The sequence below is a fragment of the Crocodylus siamensis genome, chromosome 1 (genome assembly GCF_052110815.1).
Source record: "Crocodylus siamensis isolate JL-2025a chromosome 1, ASM5211081v1, whole genome shotgun sequence".
NCBI lineage: Eukaryota > Metazoa > Chordata > Crocodylia > Crocodylidae > Crocodylus > Crocodylus siamensis.
Window position 1 is genome coordinate 23,909,482 of NC_143395.1, and position 25,806 is coordinate 23,935,287.

The 25,806-nt window shown below is 41.4% G+C and overlaps 1 protein-coding gene across 3 annotated transcripts in view; it reads right to left on the reverse strand.

Annotated features, from left to right (window-relative positions):
* The window catches only part of GREB1 (growth regulating estrogen receptor binding 1), a 159,861-nt gene that overhangs the window by 53,433 nt on the left and 80,622 nt on the right, over positions 1 to 25,806 (reverse strand). For all 3 annotated transcript variants that reach the window (XM_090032020.1, XM_090032003.1, XM_090032011.1), the window contains exons 2-6: positions 20,805 to 20,961; positions 14,768 to 14,890; positions 13,816 to 13,992; positions 4,934 to 5,116; positions 4,459 to 4,602 (exon numbers count right to left, since the gene is read on the reverse strand). In XM_090032020.1, coding sequence (XP_089888146.1) covers positions 4,459 to 4,602; positions 4,934 to 5,116; positions 13,816 to 13,992; positions 14,768 to 14,890; positions 20,805 to 20,961 — 784 coding nt within the window. The remainder of the gene's footprint in view (positions 1 to 4,458; positions 4,603 to 4,933; positions 5,117 to 13,815; positions 13,993 to 14,767; positions 14,891 to 20,804; positions 20,962 to 25,806) is intronic.

Genomic DNA, 25,806 nt, shown 5'->3' on the forward strand with positions numbered 1-25,806 from the left:
ACATCAGTGGAACTGCCACAGTTCTTGGAATATCTACTACATCCACAGGAAAAAAGTGGGAGAGACCCTATCAGAAGAGGGACTGGGGGGGAAGGGAGTTCAGGAAGGGTGCTCATTCCTCAAAGGAGTGATCCTTAGAGCACATAAAAGGTTCATTCCTTTATGCAGGAAAAGTGGTAAGGGGCTGGAAAGCCGTCTTGACTTACCAGAGGAGTCAAGGAGTGCTTAAAAAAGAAAAAGGAGGCTTACGGATAGCAGAAGCAAGGGATAATCACCAAGGAAGAATACACAAGTATAGCCCATATTTGAAGGGAGAGGATAAGGAAGACAAGAGCGGCAACTGAGATCAGGTTGGCGACTGAAATCAAGGACAATAAGAATGGTATATAAGGAGCAGAATGTATATAGGTATATTGGGAGCAAGAAGAAGACCAGGGGAAATGTGGGGCCCTTGCAAAATAGGACAGGATAGCTGACAACAGACAGTCAGGAGAAAGCTGAAGTCTTTAAAGAACACTTTGTGTTTGTGTTCCTGCATACAAATGGTGATTGCCTGCCTAGCTGGATACTGGATTGATGCGGGCAGGGGGGAAGGCATTGCCAACCAGTGGTCAGATTTGAACTGGTAAGGGAGCACTTAAATGTCTTCAAGTCTGCTGGACTGGAAAGACTACACTCAAGAGTGCTTAAGAAATTGGCTGGAGTCATTGCAGGATCATTGGTGAAGGTATTTGAAGACTCATGATGTTCAGAAGTCCTGGAAGACTGGAAAAGGGTCAGTGTGGTGCCAATCTTTAAGAAGGGGAGGAGGGAAGATCCAGAAAACTATAGGCCAGTCAGTTTGACCTCAATACCAGGTAAAATTTTGGAAAAACATTATCAAGAAGTCCATTTGTAAGAGACTGGCAGAAGGCATGATGCTAAAGGATAGCCAACAAGGTTTCATTGCAGGGAGGTCATGTCTGACGAAACTCATCTCCTTCTGTAATCACGTAATGAACTGCTTAGATGTGGGAAATGCGGTTGATATCATATACTTGGATTTTTAAAAAGGCCTTCGATATGGTCTCCTGTGATGCTTTTATAAAAAAAACTGGGGGATTGTGGGCTAACAGAGTCCAGTCAAGTGGGTTGGGAACTAGCTGAGGGGTTGAACCCTGAGAGTGTTAGTGGATTCGTCTGTATCATCTTGGCAGGAAGTGGGCAGTGGTTTCTTGCAGGGTTTGGTTTTTGGTCCCATGTTGTTCAACATCTTTATCAATGAGTTAGAAGGCAAGCTGGAAAGGTGGGCAGAGTAGAACCAGATGCAGTTCAGTAAGGATAAATGCAGAGTGCTTCATCTGGGGAGAAGTAATCAGTGACATGAATATAGGTTTGGAGATGTCCTGGCCAGCACAATGGCTGAAAGGGACCTCAGGGTTATGGTTGATAGCAGGATGAACATGAACCACCAGTGTGACATTGTAGTCAACAGAACTAGTAGCATACTGGGATACATTAACTGATGTGTTGTGAGCAGGGCTAAGGAAGTGATACTTCCTCTCTACTTAGCACTGGTGAGACCTCATCTGGAGTACTGTGTCCAATTCTGGGCACCACACTTCAAAAAAGACATGGTGAAGCTTGAAAAGGTCCAGAGAAGGGTACAAGAATGATTAAGGGCCTGGAGGACAAACCTTCTGAGGAAAAACTAAGGGATCTGGGACTGTTCAGCCTGGGGAAGAGAAGACCATTTATAAGTATGAATATCAGGAGTTGGGAGAAAAATTGTTCACTAGGGTGCCCCGGGGAGGGCAAGGAGCATAGGTGACGTGCACCCCCTGAGAGCGCTGGTTCCCCCCTGAGAGCGAGCACTCCTGGCTTAGGCAGTGGTCAGGGGGGCAGGCCAAGCGCTGGTGCCCCCTGACGAGAAATGCCGCAGGCACTGCCAGGCAAGCCACCGGCACTTCCAGGCTTGGCATCCAGCTTCCCCCCGGTCAGCGATCAGCTACGGGGGATCCCCCCACACCTCCGACACTGCCACGGCTACCTGCAGACTGCCCCCGCTTGGCCCACCCTCGCTGCCGATGCCTGAGTCACCACTTGCGGGCCGTCACCATGACCCCCGGCCTCAGGAGGCACATGTCGCCAATGACAAGGAGCAATGGCCATAACTGTTAGAGGGTGGTTTCAGGTTGGATGTAAGGAAGAACTGCTTTACAGTAAGGGTGACCAGAATCTGGAATAGACATCCCAAGGAGGTGATGCAGTCCCCAGCCTTGGAAGTCTTCAAGGAGAGACTGGACAGACACCTTGCTGGGATCATTTGATCTCAGAAATATTCGTGCCCAGAGCAAGGCAGTTGGACTCAATGATCATTCAAGGTCCCTTCCAGCCCTTAATTTCTATGATTCTATGAAGACATGAGGAAAAATACTTCGTATTAATATCTGAAAGCCTAGCCCTGTATCCCTTTCAACTATATAGTGGGTCCAATAAAAGATATCACCCACAAAAGTCCTTCCCTTTAACACTTAGAATATTTTTGTCTTGTAAATAATACATAAACTCTGAGATGACTTTAATTTGTATGAAATAAAAAGAAAATAAACGAATCTCTCTGTTAGCAAAAGAAAAACAGAGCTTTTAAGCCAATTTATACATTATCTAAGTGAAAAGGATTCTGGTCTTATCATAAAATTGACTGGAACAGAGGAACAAACTGAAATCATGCTGATTTCTAAAGCAGTTGTCATCTGTGAGTAGATAAGAAGCAGCTGCAAAATGGTAAAGAGGATTTTCATCACTTTTAAATAAATGGACCGCTAAGATTTGAGTAGCCTTAGTGAGCTTGTTGATACCTAATTCCAGAAAATAAATATTTAGTACTATTTAACTATCTATAAACCCTTCATCAATTTATCTGAAAAAAAAGAGCTAGTATTGAAAAAGTTTTCAAGGTCTCATTCATTTTCTCTATAGCTATAACATTATACTAGTTCCTTGATTTATGGAGCCTCTCTAAATCAACCCATTTTTGCTCATTCTGTTTTATTCTGTACTTTACAATATTTTTTTCAGATTCTTTCCACTTCCACCAATATACACATACATGCACTCAAGATAGTAAATGAGACTATTTGGGAACTCAAAGGCTAGGGACAGAAATTACACATAAACTGGTATAAGTGATCAGAAACTGGTTCAAATCTGTAACACAACAGAAGTTCAGTGCATATAAACTAAGGCTGTACAAAGCTTCAATCCCTGATTCGATTTGGTGAAGGTTCAGCCCAATTCAGTGGCTGAATCTCCGAATCGAATCAGAGAACCTTTTAATCTCTCTGAATTGATTTAGAACCCTCCAAATCAATTCAGAGAGATTCAGACAGATTCAGTGATTCAGACATACATACAGCTTTAAATGTTTTTTCTATACACCTCTAGGTAGCAGGGCTCTGAACACTGCGATGCTGGGGCAGATGCAGCATCTCACAGAAGCATGGGGGGCTCCCAGCACGCTCAGCGGCAGACCTGGAAGTAGACCAGAAGCACTTCCAGTCCACTTCCTGGTCCACTGGGGAGCGCACCATCTCAGCTCAGTGACTGGTGCCTCCTGGGTCTGGGGGGAACACCTCAGGTCCCCCTGCCAGCAATCACTGAGCCAGGGAGGCTGTTAGGTCCCCCCCAGCACACTCCGTGGCAGACCCGAAAGTGGACCAAAAGTATTTCCAATCCACTTCTGGGTTTGCTGCCGAGCATGCTGGAGAGCCCCCATGCTCCTGAGGGATGCTACATACGCCCCAGCACCGCAGCGATCATGAGCCATGCTGCTACTTCAAGGTATGTAGAAAAAACTTTTAAAGCTGTGCCTTTGTCTGAACTGCTGAATCGCTGAATCAGCATCGAATTGTCAGATTCGAATTTGGCCAATTTGAATCAGGGATAGTGATCCGAATCAACAGATGGAATCACTGTCCCTGATTCAGATCGAATCTGAATCCGAATCAAATAGGGCCCGTTTTGTACAACTCTAATATAAACCTCTTTTAAGATGGCTGAAACCTATTAAAGAGAAAGCCAGTTGGATGTAGTATCAGACCCCACTGATTTAGGTTCAATCAGTTTATTCAACTTCTGTCCTAAATCCCCTCCAGATTCAAGTTAACTCATAGTCCCCCAGCATCTCAGGATTCTTTGCACCTCCCCTGCAATACTCACCTTGCAGAGTAAGCGGGTTAGCCTTGGCTTACGCAGGCTGCTCCAGCTGAGCAAGAAGACATGCTCTAGTGCCCCCCAGCTTCCACCCTGGTCCCTGCAGGCATGTGGCTGCATTTCCCCAATCAAAAGTGAATGTCTGTTCATTTCCTAATTCGTTTAATCTACACAACTTAGACTAACCTGCAAAGATTGAATCATTTCAGCCTCAAGCTTTTTGATTGTCTGTACTTAGCCAAAGGTTTCCTTTCTAAGTGTTACCTGTTTGCTGAGTACCAGATGGAGTATTTGGGTTTGTGGCTGGGACCGGGTCACTTGTGATGGTTACAGATGGGCCTGAACTTTCTGGAGGCTGGAACAATGCACTTGAACAGGTACTGGATGAAGACTGTCGGCCTCTAAATTCTAAGGGAAAAAAGACTCTTCTTACCCATTGAGAATGGTTGCATTAATGCTTTGTCTTTGTACCTTTGTGTAAGCAATCTGAAATACGAACAATTTTGATCCAGATGTCACAATATTTAGAAAAGAGGCACTGCTAGATTGTCCAACGTGCTCTCTTTCTATTATTTCAGTCAACTGGCTTCTACACCACTCTTTAGCAATTGCCTCACTTTAAAGAGTCCCTCCTCTGTCTATCTGGTTATCTGAGGTTTGTCTCAGATGTCAACCTCACTGGTATCTAAGCTGGGCAGATGAAAACCAGAGCTCCAACTAGACAGCTTCATGATCTTACCTGCCCCTTTCCAGCAGATTACAGACCCTTTGGTAAGCGCTCCCTGTGCATTTCTAACCAGATAATACTTTAAGTGTTTCTGTTTCTTGGGTTGAGTGGTCAGTTTAAGATTGATGTGATTGGAAAATTCCGTAAAGTAGCAGAAGCCCTTCTTGCCACAGCCAACACAATTGCCAGAGAAACCTAACAAAATAAATAATAGACAAGATCTGGTTAAGATAGACAGGTCACTGATAACAGCATGCAGACACAGTTCTTCCTTGGTGACAGTGAGTATTTGTAGGAAAGTAATCTACTGCAAACATATTCTTACTGAAAAAAAATAAATCAAACCCTAATTGAAGTTGGCTTTTGGGTTTTCTAACTAAAGCTTCACTGTGAATAAATGGCCTAGCTTCATAGTCTCTGTTTACATTTTCCATTGCCTCACACTCTGAAAAAAGTCCCAATTGACGCTTATGATCTGGCTTTGAAACAGGTTTATTAGAAAATGTAGGCCCTGGGTAGACAGTACATAAGCATGTGTTTGTGTGTGTGAATCTAGCTCTACTCAAGACAGCACTGAGCATGTGCTTAACTTTCAGAAAGTGCTTATGCCCAGTTGAACTAAAATATATGCCTAAGAGCTCACATTAATATGGCTGCTTTCCTGACAGAGTTGTATATAAGAAATGTAGCAAATCCTTCTTGTGTTGTCAGCGTAGGACAAATTCTGTGCCTGGTTTGCATTAGGCTTCTGCAATAGCTATGAATTTGGTTATAATTATTTACTTAGGAACAAAGTGCCTGGAGCTGTACATGGCATGGAATAAATGTGTTCCTGCTGCCCTTCTGCATGCCGTACCCCCAGTTACTTTGCACTGTTTCCTTGAATGTAATTCCTCACTCAGAGCAACTGCAGGTTTAATCCAGTTTCTACTGAAGTATTTCTGTAAGAAGCAGAATAATACTGATGGGTTAATTTGTACTCTTTTCTAGGATAGGATTAAATTTCTTGATGTTTTTCAATCTGTTTCTATAAGAATGGTTACTGGATCAATGTGGACTACATTTAAGCTAGTCCTGTCATTCTCTCTTCCAGGCACCAGGACCACACACTTCAAAAGATGGTATAAGAAACCCAATGATAAGAAATTTCTTCCTATTACCTCCTCAGATAATGGCTTGTTTATGCCTGGAAGCCTGAAGATTTTCTTTTCCTTTATTTCTATGCAGTACTGGTGCCAGTGTGTCATTACCCATAGAAAAGTTTAAGCTGTTTTGGAATCCTAGATGCTTGGCCTAGAAAATCATGGAAAAACTCTCATATAGAGGAAAACTAAAAAGACTGGGAGGCCAAATCCACACAAGTATGGACATGTGGTATGTGGTGCCACACACCACACATGCAGGCATTTCCCACACTGCTCCTTGCAGGGCATGGGGGTTGACCACAGGAGATCTTAGGGTTAAAAAACCCCATGCCTTAAAAAAGTGTTCTACTGAAAGGGAGTGGGACTTGTAGACCTTTAGGTGAAGTATGAATCTTTTGATTTATAGTGTGGTGTTTTTAGTAGGCCATAGGCATTGTTAAGTTAGGTTCAGTTAACATAAGTTAGGCTAACAGAAGGAACTCTGAGTCACAAGCAAGACAAGCATCTCAGAAAGGCTAGCCTGGTCTTAGGAGGTCAAATCTTGATGAAGGCTTCAGGCTGGTGTTTTACTTGTTGACTAACAGGATAACACAGGGACATCTCCTTTCTGACCATATTTGTCAACCTTTTCATCAAGTAACACTGTAAGCCTTTACTGAGAAGGGGGGATGCAGGGATTCAGTACTCTTAATGCATCACACAAATGTATCTAGATATAATCATAGTCACATCAATTTAGCAAACAAGAAATCTTATAATTTACTGTCATTTAATCTCAAAGTCCTAAAATTGGGAAATAAGTTCAAATACGTGTGGAATTTTTTAACACTTGCAGATGGAAACCTCAGCAAAGTGTGAAGGAGGAACTTCTTACTTATTTGCTAGCAATGTTCATTTCTGCAGAATGTTATTAGAGTTTGCAGTGGATTAATACATCAGAAAATTCATTTTCCTGGAAACAAAGGGGCTTGTCCCTGGCTTCCTTGGGGTGAGGTGAACAGACCTGTCCATGGATCATAAAAATATTCTGAGTTACTGTAGTTAAAGCAAGATTACATTTTGGGGAAAAAACATTAAATTTCATACTTCAGTTCCTGACTGCTGGGTATTAAGAAGAGAACTAATATGTGGGACAGGTTATTATATGTAGTATGATGCTGCTTACATCTTCCTGCTAGCCAGCACAGGCATTGAACCATGAATCTGATCTGGTATGCCAGTTACTGTGTTTCATTATGTTGTGGTCATGATATCAAAAGGTAAATTATTATTTTAATGGTTTTTTACCCTTCTGTTTCATTGAATCTTCTTTTCTCTTCTAGATTATGAGAAAAATTAAACAAGAGCACCTGACCTTCCTTCTCGCTTTCCCTATTTTGTTACTATATATATATCTCCATCTTGTCCTTCATATTCACCTCTTATCTAATTTGAAGAGTCCTGATGTCTTTCATCAGGAGACTATTCTCCATATGGAAGCTTTTCTATATAGAAGCTTGACTCCAATATCGTCTCACCCCATCTTTGAAGGTCTTCTTTCTTACTTCTTCTGAAATGGGGCTGAACCCATTATTCCAGGTAAGAGTATATCATTAATTTATATGGCATCATTATAATTTAATTATTGCTTTCTACCCCATTTTTATACACTTCAGCTGTTTCTTTGCTTGTTTGACAATGACTGAATATTAAGCAGAGGCCTCCCCTGAGCTCTCTGTAAAGAGAACCACATCTTTCCTGGTCACCCAGACTATCAAGAGGTTTGGGAAGGATTTTGTCCTCCCCTCTGCAAAGCACTTCTTGAAGGGATCATACTCTACCTCATACAAGGTAAAAAAACTGAAGTTAATGGCAAAACTCTCTCAATTTCAGTGGATACAGGATAAAGTCCATAGTTTAATAAACAGTAATATGCACACCATATTAAAATCACACATTTCAGGCAAATTAAACTTTTATATTAACAGTCAACACTCTTGTTCTTCCAAGGTAAAAGTGAAACATAATGCTCTATAAAAGCCTGCTCTGGAGGAGTACTCACGAAAAGTACTGTTAGATTACAGTCTGGTCACTCCCTTTTTCAGTGCCTTACTGATTCAACAGAACTTACTAAAGATCTAAATGCATGCTGCATTCCATGAGAACAAAGTTGTTTTGCAATGGCATAGGAAGCTGATCTGGTGCCCGGGGTAATACCGAAGGGAGAGCAGAGGTTGGGGGGAAGGGATGCTGCAAGACACAGGATCCAAGAGCTGGACTGGGGGAGGCACGGGTCCGGGAGCCAGATAAGAGGACAGCAGCCTTACCCAGATGTGAACTTCTAAACAGTCCTGGCTGAGCTGTTGCCACCATATGTCCCCTCCCCAACCTGACTACTGTTCTTAAATCAACAGCACCTGGGAGCTGCTTCAGAGTTCCCAGAATGACAGTGCTGCCAGGATGTGGGATACGGGGAAATCTGGCACCCCTCCTAATTTGGTGCCTGGAGTGGGTGCCCCTCTCACCCACCCCTAATTATACTATGCCCTTCTGCTGGGGAAATGTTGGAATTGAAAAGTATTGAATAATGACCATTGTGCCCATGCCCATAGTAAATTCCGGTAGAGAGGGCGGTGAAGGTCATTTTACTTAGTTGAAGACAACAGTAAAAGGAACCAAAAATAAAACAGATGCAGTTAAAACTGTACTCGTTTGTGTGGAGCTTAAGCGTTTTAGTCCTCATAAAGGTGCATCAATTGGATATAACATCTACTGTTTATCAACAGAATATAGTGTGCCCAACCAACAGCAGTACAAATTTCCACACACTGCTGCCCGCTATTTTTCCCCCGAAATCTGAGCTCGGACAGACCATTTGCTAGGACAAAACAGCAGTCTGTGCCTATTCCATCCTTCCTACCCACCAGGCTGCCAACACTGATGAAGGACATGCTCACCCATGTGAGCAAGACATCTTTAAACATGGTTATCAAAAATCCTCAGTATGGTTATTTCATGCTCAAGTCACTACCAACCAAGGACATCAAGCTAGAAGTGAGTTTCAGTTGAAATGTTCCATAGCCCTTTCTGAACTCCTTCAGAGAGCTAGTCATGTGAGACTTATTAAAAACATTACCCTTCACTTAGCACAGTTTACACACAAGAGCAGTTAAGCATCTCTCATGCATCTACTATTGAACACTTTTTCTGAAAAGAATTTCAGAGAGCACCACTTAGAGTTTCCTTTGTAAGAAAAGCATTTTCAAAACTACACCTATCATTCCTCCCCACCACATTCCCAAACCACCTTCCAACTTCTCTGTGCTGTACTTTCACTCCTGCAAGTTCCCTGCAAGACCATTTCCTTCTATTGTTACTCAGCTTTCATTGACAAAAGCTGGTTTCACTGATACATTTTAGCTGTAGCTTCAGAATGGTAAGACAATGATTTTATTACATGGGGGTGTGTATAAGTAAGCCATGATGTGTCAGCTAAAGATTGGACTAGTGTAATGGGGAAGATAAAAACAGTCAAATGATGGTAGGCCCTCATCTTACAGATAAGAAATCCTAAGAAGGTCTAATTTTATTAATGTGGATATTGATTTCAATGCATGGTGAAATACAGATGCCCTCTATTACTATTTACTACTGTATGGGTAATTCCTAAATTAAACTATAATGTCAACCTTGTAATAATGCAATATGTGACAACAGGCTTGTACACACTGGTAAGTCAAATAGTTCATAATTCTTTTCTTTTTGCATGCCGTTTATATGCCAGGTCTGGTATTATCAGTCAACAGGGGGACAGGTAGTTTCATAAGCAAGCTAAATCAAATAGGCTTACATACATTAAAGAAAGGGCAAAGGTCAGGGGATTCAGGGCAACTGTAAGGTGTCCCAATTTATCTATGTCATCAGATTGATTTCACAAGAGAATCAGTGATCAATACATGGAGTTAGAGGATAAAAGCCTTTCCCCTCTGGGTCACCAGTTCAAATCCAGTCTCATTCTACAGACTCAGTGCTGCTAACCATCTGAAGTCAGTGACTTATGTGAATGAGTTTGGTTGAATCTAATCATATCCCATCCCCTATTCAAAGAAGCAATACCCCAGTCGGCATCCTGCAATCAGATAGAGAAGACGCATAAAAAACTCAAAGAGCATGAAGAATTCTTACAAAAGTACTCGACCCTCTGCATCAGGTTTAAGTCATGTTGGCAGGACAGCATTTGTTTGTACTGCCCTTGTTCTATGGTGGAAAAGAGGACTTCAGTGCCTTGGAGAACTGATCTAACAGTTTTCAGGAATCTGACTGGCCAAAAATTTGCCACTAAAACTTCTATGAGCAAAAACTAGGTTTCTGACTAAAGTATTTTGGGGGGAGGAAAGTCTGCTTCCCTCAAGAAATTTCTGTTTGGCACAAGAAAAGCCAAACCCAAAGTATTGCAGGTTTTGGATTCTGCAACAAAAACTTGAAATTTTCCAATGAAATATAGCCATTTACCACCCAGTACTGTTCATGAGAAGCTAACAATCTAGTCTTCACGATGAGCTTTCATTTTTCAATGCTGGTCTGTTTAATTCCACCCAAAGGATTGAAGTTCCATCTTTTCTGAAATAAGGTCAGGCCAGAGCACTCCTCTGAATTGGGGTTATTTTTTTTCAAGAATAATGAGCAACAGCAAAATCACAGCACTTTCCACTCAAACTTTTCATCTGCAATCTGTATGACAAACAACAAGCAAACTAATCTTTCCCACTTAATTATTCTGGTTTCCCCGAGTGTCTGCACAAATGTATTTCTTATTACTAGCACTAAAAATAGGGAGGGGCTATGCAGCTGTTGGCACTGTTTGGGAAAAAGATGGTAACAAAACTTGCATTGTTTATTCCCAGTCCCACTTCAGGGAATGATAACTGAAAGAAAAGCAGATCAAGCTTTTAGGGCTTCGCTGAATTTAATGGGGAGCCAGTGAAATCTGAGGCCCCAATCACAATGGTGATACCTGTTCCATATCAGGTCTCCAAACACAAAGAAATGACCTCTTTAATGGTCAAATACTGAGAATTCCCTACAGGGTTTTGACATCAGGGATCTAATTGTGATCAATATAGATAAGCTGGTGCAATAATCAGGAGCCTTTCTTGGAACAAACTAAGGTGACAATTTTTTTTTAAATCTTTATTTTTGATGGATGGGGAAAAAAACTCATCTGTTTCCCCACAGAAGGGGCCTTTCCAATGGAATAATAGTTGGAATAATAAAAATTCATTAGTTCTCTAATAGAAATGGCACATGAATCACAAGAACACTTCTATTTTGAAGGGTAAGGCAACTATTTAACATAATCAATAAACCAATCCCACACATGCCCGATAGGCATATCAACAGCCTGTCATGGAGACAAGACCAGGCATCAAAAGACCAGTCAGGAAGCTACCAAGACACTTCCTAGACAGGTTTTTCTTCTGCAGCTTTATTATGACCAAGAGGCAAAGCTACAAACTGTTCTGGAGCCAGTACAGGAGTCATCAAGAAACTACTAATCTATCTCATGAGCATGTTGTCCCTCCAAATAAATTCCTTTTGGATAATCTAAACTAAATACTGAACAATATCCTCCCTAATATAAATGCAATCAACCCAGCAAAGAAACACGAAAAGAGCCAAAAGAACATGAAATGTCTGTGTTTACAAACACTGCACTTAATTCTGCCAAGTGCTGAGTACCTCCTTGAAGGTGCCAAATGCCATTACCTGAGTCACTATTTCTAAAGAATTTGGGGCACCATTTTCTACTTTGTTTAAAAATACCAGTGACAGTGGCCAAGATTTTACAAAGGAAAATAGTCGTAAGCCTCCAGACTCCAAAACAAACTTGCTATTTTCTTTTTCAAAAGCAGTCACATGAAAAGAGCTTTTCATGTCTATAACAATTTATCAGCTTGAATCTAGCCCACAACAACATGGTCCCCGTGTCCAGCAGACAAAGGATTGAAAACAAATATAGTCATCACTCTTATTACATTAATGATACATAAAACTGTTTGGCTGGTGAGATATTGTATGCCTAGGACCTAACTTCACTTACATGGGTTTTTCCCTGCCATAGCTATATAGAATCCAATAAAGTTAATCCTCATTTAGACCAGTTTATGTGAGAACAGAATCAAATAACCTCTGTAAGTCTGCCCAGACATTAGTAACATACCATCACACCACCATCAGATTAACAGACCCTATCATAATCTCTATCAAGCTAAAATCAAGAATGATGCTTTGCTTCTAGTTTTGGTGGACTTGACTCTGCATAATAGCTGCTTTCCGGGGGGATCTTATTCCAGGTGTTGCAGAGGCTATTCTACTCTTTACTAAAATGTTTCACAAAAGCAAAGCATTCAATTTATGGGTACTCAAGTGTGATAAAATTATCAAAAATAAACTGATAAATAGCTTCAGGAAACTAAAATAGTATTGACTAAATAATCTGAAGACACAAGTAGCATAAAAAGCATTAGTTATGTTTCTTATTACCCTTTTCTTTTCTTGTTTAGCACGCAATTAACAAATCTACTGCTTCCTCTGTGCTAACAGCCTAAGGACCTTAAGCTGCTAATACTGCTAGCAGTGAATGAATTGAGTGGTACAACATTCCTGTCTGTATCTTTAAAATGACAACACTTGGCTGATTTACAAGCCTCTTAATTCCTTTACAATCACTGATCAATTGTAGTGTGACCAATCCAAGTCAACAGGATCACATGGTGAAAGGAGTCACTGTACATGAAGGTACCCTATGCATCTTCACACCACCCTGTTATCCCAAATATCTTTAAGATCTATTCAAATTGGTATGAGTTTGCATCACATCCCTCAGTATTTGTTGAAGTGAAATGACTCAGATGCTTTCTCAACCAACAGCAAAGCAAACCCAGTGAAAAATACATTCCCTTTTTTGACACCATCATTACAGTTTGGTATTGCACGTACAGAACAAAGCACCACTCTTGAGGCTAGCAAAGGAAATGCTGCATATCAAACCTAAAAGCGCATGAAAGAAAACATAATTCTCATAATTCTACGTATCACTCCATGTAATTATATAAGGTCCAATTTTATCATGTTCATATTTGGCTGATGCATCCATGTGATTCAGATATATAACAATTTTTCAACAGTACTCTTGATGATAAAAAGTGGCCTGTTTCAATGGAAAGCCTCTCATTGATATCAACAAGCTTTGGTTCATGTCCGATGCTATTAAAAGAGCTGGGACCAGTACCACCAATAGGTTACCAGAATCTAGTTACAATTCAGAGGTAAACAACAAGAGAGATGAAAAAATAAATCTTCTGTGGTTCAACAATATCTTTGTTCTGAAATTATTTATATGTCAAGATCAAATGAAAGCCCGTGCCATTGTCTGCTTAAATGTTAAACCAAAACTCTGAGCTAGAATTATTATTCTTATTGATATGTACTTTAATAGCATCCAAAAGCTTCAGTTAAGATGTTGGTCCCATTGTTCCAGAAACTTTTCAAATATACTGGTAGGCATGGTACCCGCACTAAGGACAACACAATCTAAATAAGGGATATGAACCTCAGTGGTCCAAACAACTGACAGCTATCTTGTTATGATTAACGTGAGGATGTTCATCTACAAGAAACAGATGTGGGACATGCCACACTCACTTTGCAAGAGAACTCGATGACTCTAGTCCAAGACAGCATCCATTTAGTGCTAGCAAAGACACTTACCTAACAGGGCATTACGCCCATTGTCATCTGGCAAGAATCTTTTATCTACAGCACACACCAAAAGTTGATCAGGCAGATTTGGAGATTTAGCACCAACAAGTAAAAACCCTGAAGGCACTTCAATATGATCATTGGAAATGGACACCAGCCGCAAGTCTTTACCAGCCTGGCAGAAACCTAAGGAAAAAAGTAAGGCAACACATTTCTAAGGTCAAAAGAGATGTTGTTTAACTGTTCACACTTGCTTTAATTCAACAAATATAAAATTTCATTATTATAAAAAGAAAAGCATCTGTCTGACAGTTCAACTGTAACTTCAATGTCAAGTTTCAAGTTATGGTCAATATTTTTCTGTGCTAACAGGCCAGCTGCAAAATAAAGCTAGTAATAGAATAAAAGATTAATAACCAGAAAATGATGTTTCATGCAACGGGGTTAGAATGCATTCCACAGCCCTTTTTTTGGGAAGTGTATATAACTAAGTTAACAACTTTAACAGGAGCATACTAAGTTAAATATTTAACAAAAGACACTACAGATGATGTCACTCCAGTGTCACTGTTTTTACACTGTCCCTCTCTTCTCACAGCAATAAAGAGAATTTTTTTAATAGGAAAATTCCGTAATAAAAAAAAATCAGCAACAGACATAATACTTCCAACTATCTTGAACTCAAAGGGTTTTTTTGACAGACTCAGCAGGGACACACAAAAGTGTATGAGCAACCAAGATTTCCAGCTTTGACAAAAAAAGGCTTAACAAATCGTGGCTTTCTCACAATTTCTACATACAGTGGAGCCCCGAATTTTGAAGAACATCAGAGGTAACTGTTATGATGTTTGGGCTAAGTCTTGCTCTTTTTTACTGGCACATAACTCCCCTGATACCAAAGAAGCCATGCCTAAAAAGAACTGTCAGATTTGTCCCATATTTCTAGCCTTATATTTCTCACCATCGGTAGTGCAACAGCCTTCAGGAGGAGGCTTCATCTGATAAGCAATAGGAGGGCTACTTGACTCTGAACTTTCTTCTTCTTCTTCCTCCTCCTCTTCCTCATTATCTGCTCTGCTGCCTGCTACAAGGTACCAGAAACAAACTACACTTAGAGAACACAGTAATCAATCACTGAACCAAAGAATGAGCACAGTAACCCAGTTTTAGCAAGCTGTAAGGAAAAGCTGAATGCCCTTGTCTCTGCAGTGAACTGCATTGCTCGTAACTTTCTTGATAGTTATCATGTTTTTCTTAAAGCTCGTGTTCCTGGAATCTGGTGATTGTATAAGAATCTCAGCTTTTGTTTAAAGGAACTTTTAGCTTTTGTAAAACTTTTGAAGCTGGAAATGCGGTGAAAGTGGATGTAAAACAGAAGTGTGTAAAACAAAAGATAAGTAAAAAGAAGCTCAAAATTATATTTTTCAAGCATCTCATGATTTGTAAGCCACTATCATGATTTTTTTTAAATGCTTAACACGGCATTAATCAATGTTTTAAAAACGCTGTCCCTTTAAATATTTGAAAAACAGCCCTATACTCCTAGGCCAGATCCAGACATGCAGACACATTACCGTTTGTGGTGCCACAAATCTCTTTTTGGCACCACAAAATGCACACCTGGCATGTTAAAATGTGCCCCATGCTGCAGATTTGCCGCACAGGGGCAAAAGTTGCTACTAGGAACTCCCAGTAGCACAAAAACCCCCCACAAAAGACAAGTGGCATGGCACACACCACAGAAGCATGAGCTGACAGACACAGAGGCTCGGTCCTCCCAGGAGAGGCTCAGGCAACCAGCCAGAGCATCTCTCCTCCTCTAGTTATACCCTAGCTCCTCCACCATGCTGACCCTACAGCAGTTTCCATGAAGTGGGGCATTTTGCCCTGCACCAAAGTGGACATGCAGGGGTGTAGTCAGTGGCAAAAAGTAGCAGCACAAATTTATGCTGACACTTTTTTTGCTGCTGCAAGCACATACCCCTACATGTGGAGAACCCATAGGGTTGAAACAGCAGATGAAAAATTTTTGAACCACCTCCTTCAGCAGTCTTCAGCATCATAAAGAACTGCACACAGCAGAATTTTCCATACCTATTGCCATTTAAAAAATATCCCAAAGAACATGAAAGTTGCATTAGTAAGTGCTGAAACCCAAAGAAAAGACAATGTTATGACTGGACTCACATCCTTAGCTTGCCCAGGGCAAAATCTTCAGCTGATGTCAATTAGAATGGCACCATTAAGTCAACAGAACTGTAGTGCCGATTTACACCAAATCAGGGCCAGATCCATAGTCTTTACTTACCTTATCAGGTGTATTTCACAAGTAGTCCCACATAGCACCATTATTGCTGCAATCTTTGTAAAACTACTTCTACAGCTTCATGTAGGACATATTTTAGTCTTTTCTGTTTGAACAAGTTTCCCTGTCATTGGGGTCTAGTGTATCTTTACTGATTTAGGAATGTTCCATGATAGATTCTTCTGTTCCTAAAGCAAGGCTTCCAAAATAAATAAAGACAGTTCTGCAAACATGTAAAACCACATGCAATCATACTCAATGAGGCAGCTCATACAAGTAGTATTATTTACTCATGCAGGCACTTGTAGGATCAGTGTTTCATCAACAACCAGAAAACTTATTTTTAACTAAAATACAGACCTCAAGAGCAAGTTGCAGAGCATGTAATTGATTACAAAGATTACTGAGCTACAAAGCCAGGTCCAGACTGTGAAATCCTTTCCAAAGCTGACTAGCACCCTGGTCCATAAACATTCCCAATACAGTTGAAGAAACTATGAGTCAACTTGAAGAGAGCGTCACCTTCTCGCCCTTGAATAACCTGAATATGCCACTTAATTTTACTACTATAATGCTGTTATATTTAAATCTGTATCCTGTTCCACTGAGTTCAACCACAAGTCTCTAACTGATGTCAGAAGTACAGGATTTGGATGCTAAGTGGCAATGTAAAGTATAAGAAATATTTAGTCTAATTTTTAATTGAATTATATTCATGGTTCTGTTCAGTTTATGCACAGTACACAGCTCCAGAAAATGCTACCCATCTCTATGTCTGGTTGCAGAAAAATTTGGATGAAATATCTTGTTTAAGAAACAGTATGTTATTGTGGAACTATAGACTGTGATTCTGATTTGCATCTCCTTTGCACTTTGTGAGGCCATGTGCACCCATGCAGAGTGCTACCAAATCAGATCAGAGAACCAAGTCCAACACTGCACTGGAACAACAGTAGAGGAAATGTTCACTTTCTATTGTAGGCTTAACAGTTTCTGACTCCAGATCACTCTGTTCAGCACTTAACTTTAACATCCTCTTCAGCAAAAAACCCAGATGCTCAGCTAGTATAAATCCATGTAAGTTAATAGTTATACTAATCTGCAGTTGCTGAAGATCCATCCCACAGTTCTTTATGAATTTCTTAGTTGTTTTTGCAAAAGAAAGAAAGAAAAAACACATTCCACAAGGAGTAAGCACTTGACTGAATGCTACTGAAAAGTCCTAGCCCATCCACCTTCCAAGGCTAGCCTAATGAGAGTTGTCTGCACACCTTAGGCATGATGCAATCAGAAGACTCTCCTGCAGGCCCTGCATTCTGTGAAGGACCACAGTACCCAAAGCTAAAATCTGAAACATCTCCAATAACAGGAGACAAGTACTCTGATGCCAGCCTCAAAGTGAGTTTATCATAAAAGAGTTCATATTATAAGAACTCCCTACCAATACCAAGAGGAAAAACAATACACAGGGCGAAATACAGTGGATGTAAACTGGCATAGCTCCAGTGGTTACCCTGTACCTATACTGATTTATAACTGCTGACAATTCAAGCCATGGTCTTTTATGGTGGAATGGAAAATTGTATCCATGTTTTGGCAGAGACAGACAAAATACAACCCAAGTCAAGGTAAAGCCCAACAACAGATTTAAAATACCAAGAGCCAGATACCTTTGCCATTTATTACAAATGGTATCAAAAAGTTACTAAATTGCTCTAGAAAGTTTCTACATGTCAGTTAATTGGAGGAGCATTCAGTAAACTTGAAAGAGCAAGAAAATGAAGAAAACATTAAAAGCTACTCATAAATGTGAGACTAAAGTGGGCAAGTCACATCAGACTCCATGTTTGTCTGGTTTCTTATTTTGTTTGGGGGGGTGAGGGGTTGCTTTTGGTTTCGTTTGATTTGTTTGTTTAAGAAAGGCAAGAATCTAGCAACAAGATCCTTCGAAACACATTGGCAGTTAGGGAATATTTTTGGACTGTTTCAGAGGCTAGATGAGTGGGCTAGTACCAGAGAACAGAGACAATGCATGAATAACACTGACAAAAGTGAAACAGAAAGGAAAATAAACATAGTCCTAAGGGACCCAAGCAACTGTTAGTTTACCTGATATACAGACAAGGAAATAATTACTTGACTGAAAGAACATGATTGGTTAACGACAAAAGAGGAGAGGGGTAGCGTGGAGGAGGCCAAGATATCCAAGAAAGTAACATAGCAATAGATATGACAAGAGGAAAAAATGTCCAGAGCTTCAGGGTACAGAATAAATGCTTGAAAAGCAATCCTTTTACTGAATAATATACTATTTTAGGGAAGAAAAGGTTATTCCTTATTTGTTTGTGATTAGAGTGTTGTACAACAACTGTAATGAGAAAATGCATCGTATGGTGATATTTTAAAATATACTGTACATAATCAGTTTCAACATTTATAAGCAAAATGCATTTTTAACTTGCTATTAATTTTATATGTAAATGTAATAATAAAATGATGGTAAGTGAAAGACATAAAGGGAAAAGTGGTTTATTTTAGGAGGCAAATTGTGTCACAATCTATCACTAAAAGATACAGATTGTAAACTTCAAAGATAATCTCAGAAAACCAGAACAGTCTGGCAAGTAGTTTTAGTTATGTGCAGATATTTTTTTAATGGACTTCAGTACATTAGAGGAAGACATCTGAGCTGTCTGTTTAGAAATAATTCTGGATCTGTATTTTCAGCATTTTGTGTATGCACAATACAGTTGGCAGTATGCAAATAAAACCAGTAAGAACTTCCTGGTTTTATTTCTGACTCGCTGAATAGAACTCATGATTCCCTCCTTGCAGGGCAAATCAGTGCTCCAGGGAGGTCCCAGGGACAGTTATGGTCAGGGACTGGCAAAGCCAGGAGTTAGAGAGGATAGAGATGACAAGAATGAAGTGTCACAGAGCCTCTGTATCCATGGCTGAAAGACTCAGGTTTACTGCCTCTGCCTCTCACAGCAAGGGGATTCAAAAGGAAATTATTTTAGACTGTGAGGTGTTGCTGGACAAGGTTGGGAACATAAAATGTCAAACTGCAAACCTCTCCTACCTTATGGAGCAATGTAAGGAAAGCTCTATCACTCAATCCCTACAGAGTTCCCATCCTCTGAGACGACCATGAAAGGGGATGGTTTGGGCCAGGGTTTTGTGAGGTTTTAATTAATTAAGGCCCGATTCTGTTACCATTGATTGAAAGGAAAGCAGGATCAGCCCCAGAAGGGTTTATAAAGCCCTTTGAGAACCTTAAATGAAAGGAGTTACAGAAGTGTAAAACCGTACCTTTGTTCCTGAACAATACATCTGCTCTCGCAGCATCTTTTCCAACTGATGTCATAATCCACTTTGTGACATCACAGTTGGTTGCCATGGAAATGATTATGAAATACTGAATAGAGGATAATTACTTCATGTGGGAAATAAGCAGCAGGAGCAGATGGACACTTAAACAAAGACTATATTTTCATGGAAATGTCCTAACTTAGCAATAAAGAATAGAGAAAAACAGTTAAACATGCATGAGAAAGAAGCAGATAGGTTTCATAATAGATTCTTTTTAAGAATGAGGTATTGGTAAATGTTTATCTTTTCAAAATGATATAACCAATTTTCAACTGCTGCACTGTTTATTTTTAGAACGCTTACTTTATTACAGAGTATTTTTCTTTACACATTTTTCATTCCTTGTTTATCTACACCATCTTTGGCACACTAAGAAAAAGTACACAGACATAGGGGAAACAAATGAAACACTACTTATCCAATAAAAAGAGGTCAGTAATTAATTTAATGATCATGGAAATACTTGTACCAGCAGGACAATGTTCCCTGCACAATGTTATACCTACTGATAACTGCACATTTTAACACCTGACTAAGTAGACTTGCGGTTATGTATTAGCAGACCGTTTTATATAATGAGTATTTTTGTGAAATGTATGTATTTCATCTAAAGTATTCTACCTCCAGGGAGAAAAATGAATCAGTGAAAAAGAACAAAAAGGCAGCCAAGACAAAGGGAAAACAATATTGCAGAGAAATTCTGTGTTCTAAATACTAATTGAAAGTGCATAGGTGGGATTTACCAGAGAACACAGGAAGCAGTTTAAATCAACACTTTTGTAAAAAGAGATCAGGTCAAAATGTGTTTCTGTCCAGATTAATGCCAAAATCTTGCTATGATTTACAGGAGTGTTATACATGTGTTTGCTTCACTGATTTAAAAAAAAACAACTACTCTCAGTTGATCTCATGTATAAAACTTTTGCATTTTAACAACTGTTTAAAAAGGTATAATTCTCACTACTACAATATAAAATAAAGAATAATATAGTTTTATGCTCTGACCCTCCAAAAAACTCTTCACATACTTAATATGGCAATTCATAGTGTTTTAAGTTAGGCACATACATAAATCTTTGCAGGAGCCAAACTTTACTCTGCCAAAATAAAAGGAATTGCATAATTATTTTCTGAAAAATCTTTCTTTTTTCTTCAAATAAAATGATATTGTGGGTTTTTTTCACAGAACGCAGAGCAACGTAATTAAAATACTTTTGTACTTCTCTATGCTAACTTGAAATATTCATGTTGGTCTCTGGAAGAATCAAGAATGTGTTCATAATTTTCTTTAAGGAGAAATATAAATACTAATATTTCATACCTTCTAGCGAAGAAAGTTGTTGCTCAGCTTCCAAATACAGCTGAGAAAAGATCGGTCTGGGAACTAAATTGTTTGAGCGGAGAGAGGCCTCAATAGAATTATGGAGTACTTCTTCGAATCTTGTTGTCTTGAGCTGTCCAGCGTAAGAGTTTCCCATCTTTTCAAAATAAAGAGAGAGAGAGATAAGAAACAAGTTTCAGTTTTGGTTCACAGAGCTAACAGATCACTTTGTGCTGAAGGCAAACCACAAATTTCTCATGAAAGAGGAGTACTGCATTGTCTACAGAGAAAGGCAAAGAAAAGGAAAATTGACAGCAGCAGCCACTAAGCAGATCCTGCTGGTAAATTACAGGAAGTTATCTAAGTAACAGCTTTCTGTAATTCAGCAGAAAAGCAACAAACTCTGACACCTTTTTGGAAGACATTGCTAGAAAATTAATTCTCGCAATTCCCTGTTTTATACAGCAAATTAGGAGATGCATTCTCAATAGTCAGCAATTTTATCTGTCAAATAACCTTTGTTTTCCATATTTTGTAGACAATATACTATAACGTGTTTTAGGGACATGTGCATTGACCATTCAATGCCCCATAATAACATATGCCTAAAATTTAGATTTTGTGATAACATTGTGCTTAGACCAGCAGTTTAATTGTTCTCTTTCAACAAAGTAATATAGTTATAATTTATATCCAGGTAAAAGGAGTGGCTGAAGTTTTGCTAACAATTTCTTTCTCATAAGAAATTCTAAATAAATGTAGGCAGTGCATTTCCTACAGCAAACATATTTTTAGGATGAGATTACCTATCTCTTTGATTTAACTGTATGCGTTATTGGGAGAACCACAGGTTTTACTTATCTGTAGTTTAATGAACCAGTCTAATTTAGCCGTTTACTTTCCACATACTTAACTATTGCCTGCTTTCCACTGTGAATACAAAGAGCTGGTCTAACTCACAGCCGTATCGGCTTTCTTCTTTCTACTACAAAGTAGCTCTTGCCCAGGGCCCCACATCCTTTCCCTCCTCAAGTAACTGTGAATAGAAAGCATGAATCCCTTCCTATTTGTGGCTGTAATTCCTAACCACTAAACAGCCTCCTCCCCGCCCCTTTCCGCATTGGATACTGCTTGGGAAATGAGCCTGTCGGGAAGCATCCTCCAGAAGCACTCAACTAAAAGAAAAATGACTTTGAACAAACAAAACCACCTTCTGTTCATTACATGGAAATGAGTTCTGTATGCTGAAAACCAGTCTCACTTGGATGCATTTTTGTGACTTTAAATAGCACGTTTTGCCATGTATATAAATAACTGTATCTACTTAATTTTATCCGCCACTTTAAGGTTTTGTACAGCATTAATGTAAGCACAGAGGAAAACAATAAGGAATCATAGCATACATAGCATACAGAAAACATACACACTGTTGCCATCACATGCACATGTGGGCACACACACACACACACACACACACGATATGCTTGCTAACTTTATCAGTCGAAAATAATGCTATATACAGGAGGCATCCATGTCATAGTTTCATAGTTGGTAGGGTCGGAAGGGACCTGAGCAGATCATTAAGTCCGACCCCCTACCATGGCAGGGAAGAGTACGGGGGTCAAACAATCCCAGCAAGGTGATTGTCTAGCCTTGCCTTAAAGACACTTGTCTTAAACGTAGGAGCCGGCACCACTTCGCTTGGAAGTTGGTTCCAGATCCTAGCCACACTGACCGTGAAGTAGCGCCTCCTGATGTCTAATCTGAATTTACCCTCTGCCAGCTTGTGACCGTTATTCCTGGTCACTCCTTGTAGTGCTTGGGGGAACAGGGACTCCCCCAGTGCCTGCTGGTCGCCTCTGACTAGTTTGTAAGAGGCAACTAGATCCCCCCTCAGCCTTCTCTTGTGGAGGCTGAACAAGTTCAGGTCCCAAAGCCGCTCCTCATAAGGCCTGCCCTGCTGCCCCCGATCATGCAAGTGGTCCTCCTCTGGACCCTCTCCACGTTGTCCACATCCCTCCTGAAGTGAGGCACCCAGAACTGGATGCAGTACTCCAGCTGAGGCCTGACCAGTGCCGCATAGCAGGGGAAGATCACCTCTTTGGACCTGCTCGAGATGCATCTGTGGATGCATGACAAGGTGCAGTTGGCCTTCCTGACTGCATCCCCACACTGTTGCCCCATGTTCCTCTTGGCATCAATGATGACTCCAAGATCCTTTTCTGCCTCTGTACTGACCCAGCCTGTAGGTATGGTGCTGGTTCTTCCTCCCCAGGTGCAGCACCTTGCACTTGTCAGTGTTGAATCCCATCCTATTCTCATCTGCCCACCCCTGTAACCTGTCTAGGTCTGACTGCACCCTATTCCTCCCTTCTAACATGCCCACATCCCCCCACATATTAGTGTCATCAGCAAATTTGAACAAGGTGCTTTTTACCCCCTCGTCCAAGTCACTGATGAAGATGTTGAACAGTGCGGGCCTGAGGACTGAGCCCTGGGGGACCCCACTGCCCACATCCCTCCAGGTCGAAAATGACCCATCTACCACCACTCTCTGGGTGCGGCCCTCCACCCAGTTGGCGACCAATTGACTGTGTGGGTGCCGACACCACAGTCCCCCAGTTTCTTAATGAGAACAGGGTGAGAGACAGTGTCAAAGGCCTTCCGAAAGTCCAGGAAGATTATGTCCACTGCTACCCCTGCATCAAAGGATTTGGTGACCTGGTCGTAGAAGGCCACCAGGTTAGTCTGACAGGACCTGCCTCTAATGAACCCATGTTGGTTGCCCCTAACCATAATCTCCCCTGCTGGCTCCTCGTGGACATGTGCCAGAATAATTCTCTCAAAACCCTTGCCCAGAATTGAGGTAAGACTAACTGGCCTATAGTTTCCTGGGTCCTCCTTCCTCCCTTTTTTGAAGATGGGAACCACGTTGGCCCTCTTCTAGTCCTCTGGCACCACGCTAGAGCACCACGAGTGCTAGTACAGCCGTGCCAGGGGTCCCGCAATGACTGCAGCTAATTCCCTCAGCACTCTGGGGTGGAGATCATGCGGACCAGCTGATTTAAATACATCCAGTCCCTCCAGAAGTTCCCTGACTAGATCCTCACTGACCCTTGGCGTAGGGGTGCCTCCCCTGGGGCCTGAGGGGGACCCAGTGGGGGGCGCTGATCCGGCCCCCGCTCAGGAAAATGGAGGCAAAGAAGTCGTTAAATAGATTAGCTTTGTCATTTGGTGTGACTACCAGGTTTCCTAGCATGTTTGTTGCAGAGTTCCATAAAGAAACAAGGCTGATGGTGAAACTGAGGTGTACTATAGAAGAGAGAGAGATGAACCCCTGTACAGAGGTTCTGGGGTTAGAATAAAAGCTGAGACACATTTCTCTCCCATACCAAACACCCAGGGCAGTTCCCTGTTGGAACAAATGCGTCCCACTTCCTTCAGAGGTGTAGTGAGAACAACCCCTCCTATTTCGGATTACTTCAGCCATAGACACACCAAATACTACTGTGTTTGTTACAGTGAGGAAAATTTGTCAATGTTGGGCTGAGGGCACTGTAACCAGAAGGGAATGAGAGGTGGATTGAAACAGGAGGTGCAGAGCTATTTTTTTGGATAAAGGTAGCTGCAGTTAAGAAAGCTATAAAATGTTGAATTCCATCCCCAGGCTGTTTCATCAGAGGGACAAAATAATATGGAATTAACTAGATATTAACTCATCTTGTTGCAAGCAGCTATTCACCTTCACAAATGCCATTCAGTCACCAACCATTTTAAACAGATCACTTTATTTAAATAAAGAGATAAAATGGCCTGACTCACAAGATCTGATCCTGTCCAGTCAGAAAAAATTGAACACCTTCAAGAGCAAATTGGATGCTTAATTTGCTGGGATCCTATGACCCCAACTGACTTCCTGCCCTTTGGATGGGGGAAAGGTGGGGCTGGACGCGATGATCTTCCGAGGTCCCTTCCAGCCCTAATGTCTATAAAATCTATGAAATCTATGAAAATGTTATTGACACAGGGCTTAACCCTGATAACACTGAAATGAACAGTTAATGTCATTAGGCCTGTGCAAAGCGACTAGTATTCGCTTCAGATTCTGCCAGTTTGGGAGACAGTGTTTTGATTCGGTGATTCGAATCACTGTCCTGGTTCGATTCGGCTACTGCTGAGTCTCCGAATCAGCCAGGCCAGGCCCATCCTGTGTTCGCTCTCCCAGCCTGGCAATAGCTGCCCCAACCGCCCCAGCTCCCAGCACTTGGGGGAAAAAAGCCCCGATTCAGCGGGTGATGCTGTGTGGGGGGGAACGATCCCCGCTGCCCCCCCTGCCCTACACAGCATGGGGGGTTCTGCATGAGCCCCCTGACCCCTCCCCTCACTCCCCCAGCCCCTCCACGGGTGCCCTGCCTGGGCCAGCTCTGGCCCTTTAAGAAAAAAACCCAAAAAAGCCCCAGACTCACCGCTCCTGCCAGTGGGGGACAATCTGCAGTGCCCCCCACTGCCCTGCACCATGTGGGAGGCTCTGCACAAGCCCGCAAAGCCCCAAGGCAGCTGTAGGAGTGGTGAGTCCCGGGTTTTTCTTGGGGTTTTTTTTTAAAGGGACGGAGCTGGCCTGTGCAGGACACCTGTGGCAGGGCTGAGGAAGCAAGGGGGTTAGTCAGGGGGCTAGTGGCAGAGCCCCCCATGCAGTATGGGGCAGTGGGGACAGCGGGGATCATCCCCCGCCCAGCAACACCCGGTGAGCACTGGGGAGGTTTTTTAAAGTATCGCGCGGGGGCAGGCAGGGGCAGCCATGGGTCCCAGACAGGCTGGAGCAGCCACTGGATCAGGTATGCTGGGGGAGGGGGAGGGGCAGGAAAAAGAGACCACAGACCAGATCTGGCCCTCCGACCAGCCTTACAACACACGTGCACACTGTGCCCAGTATGGGCCTGATCAGTCTAGGGGCAGCACCAGGGGTTAGATGGCAGAGCTGCACATGCTAGATCAGGAGTAG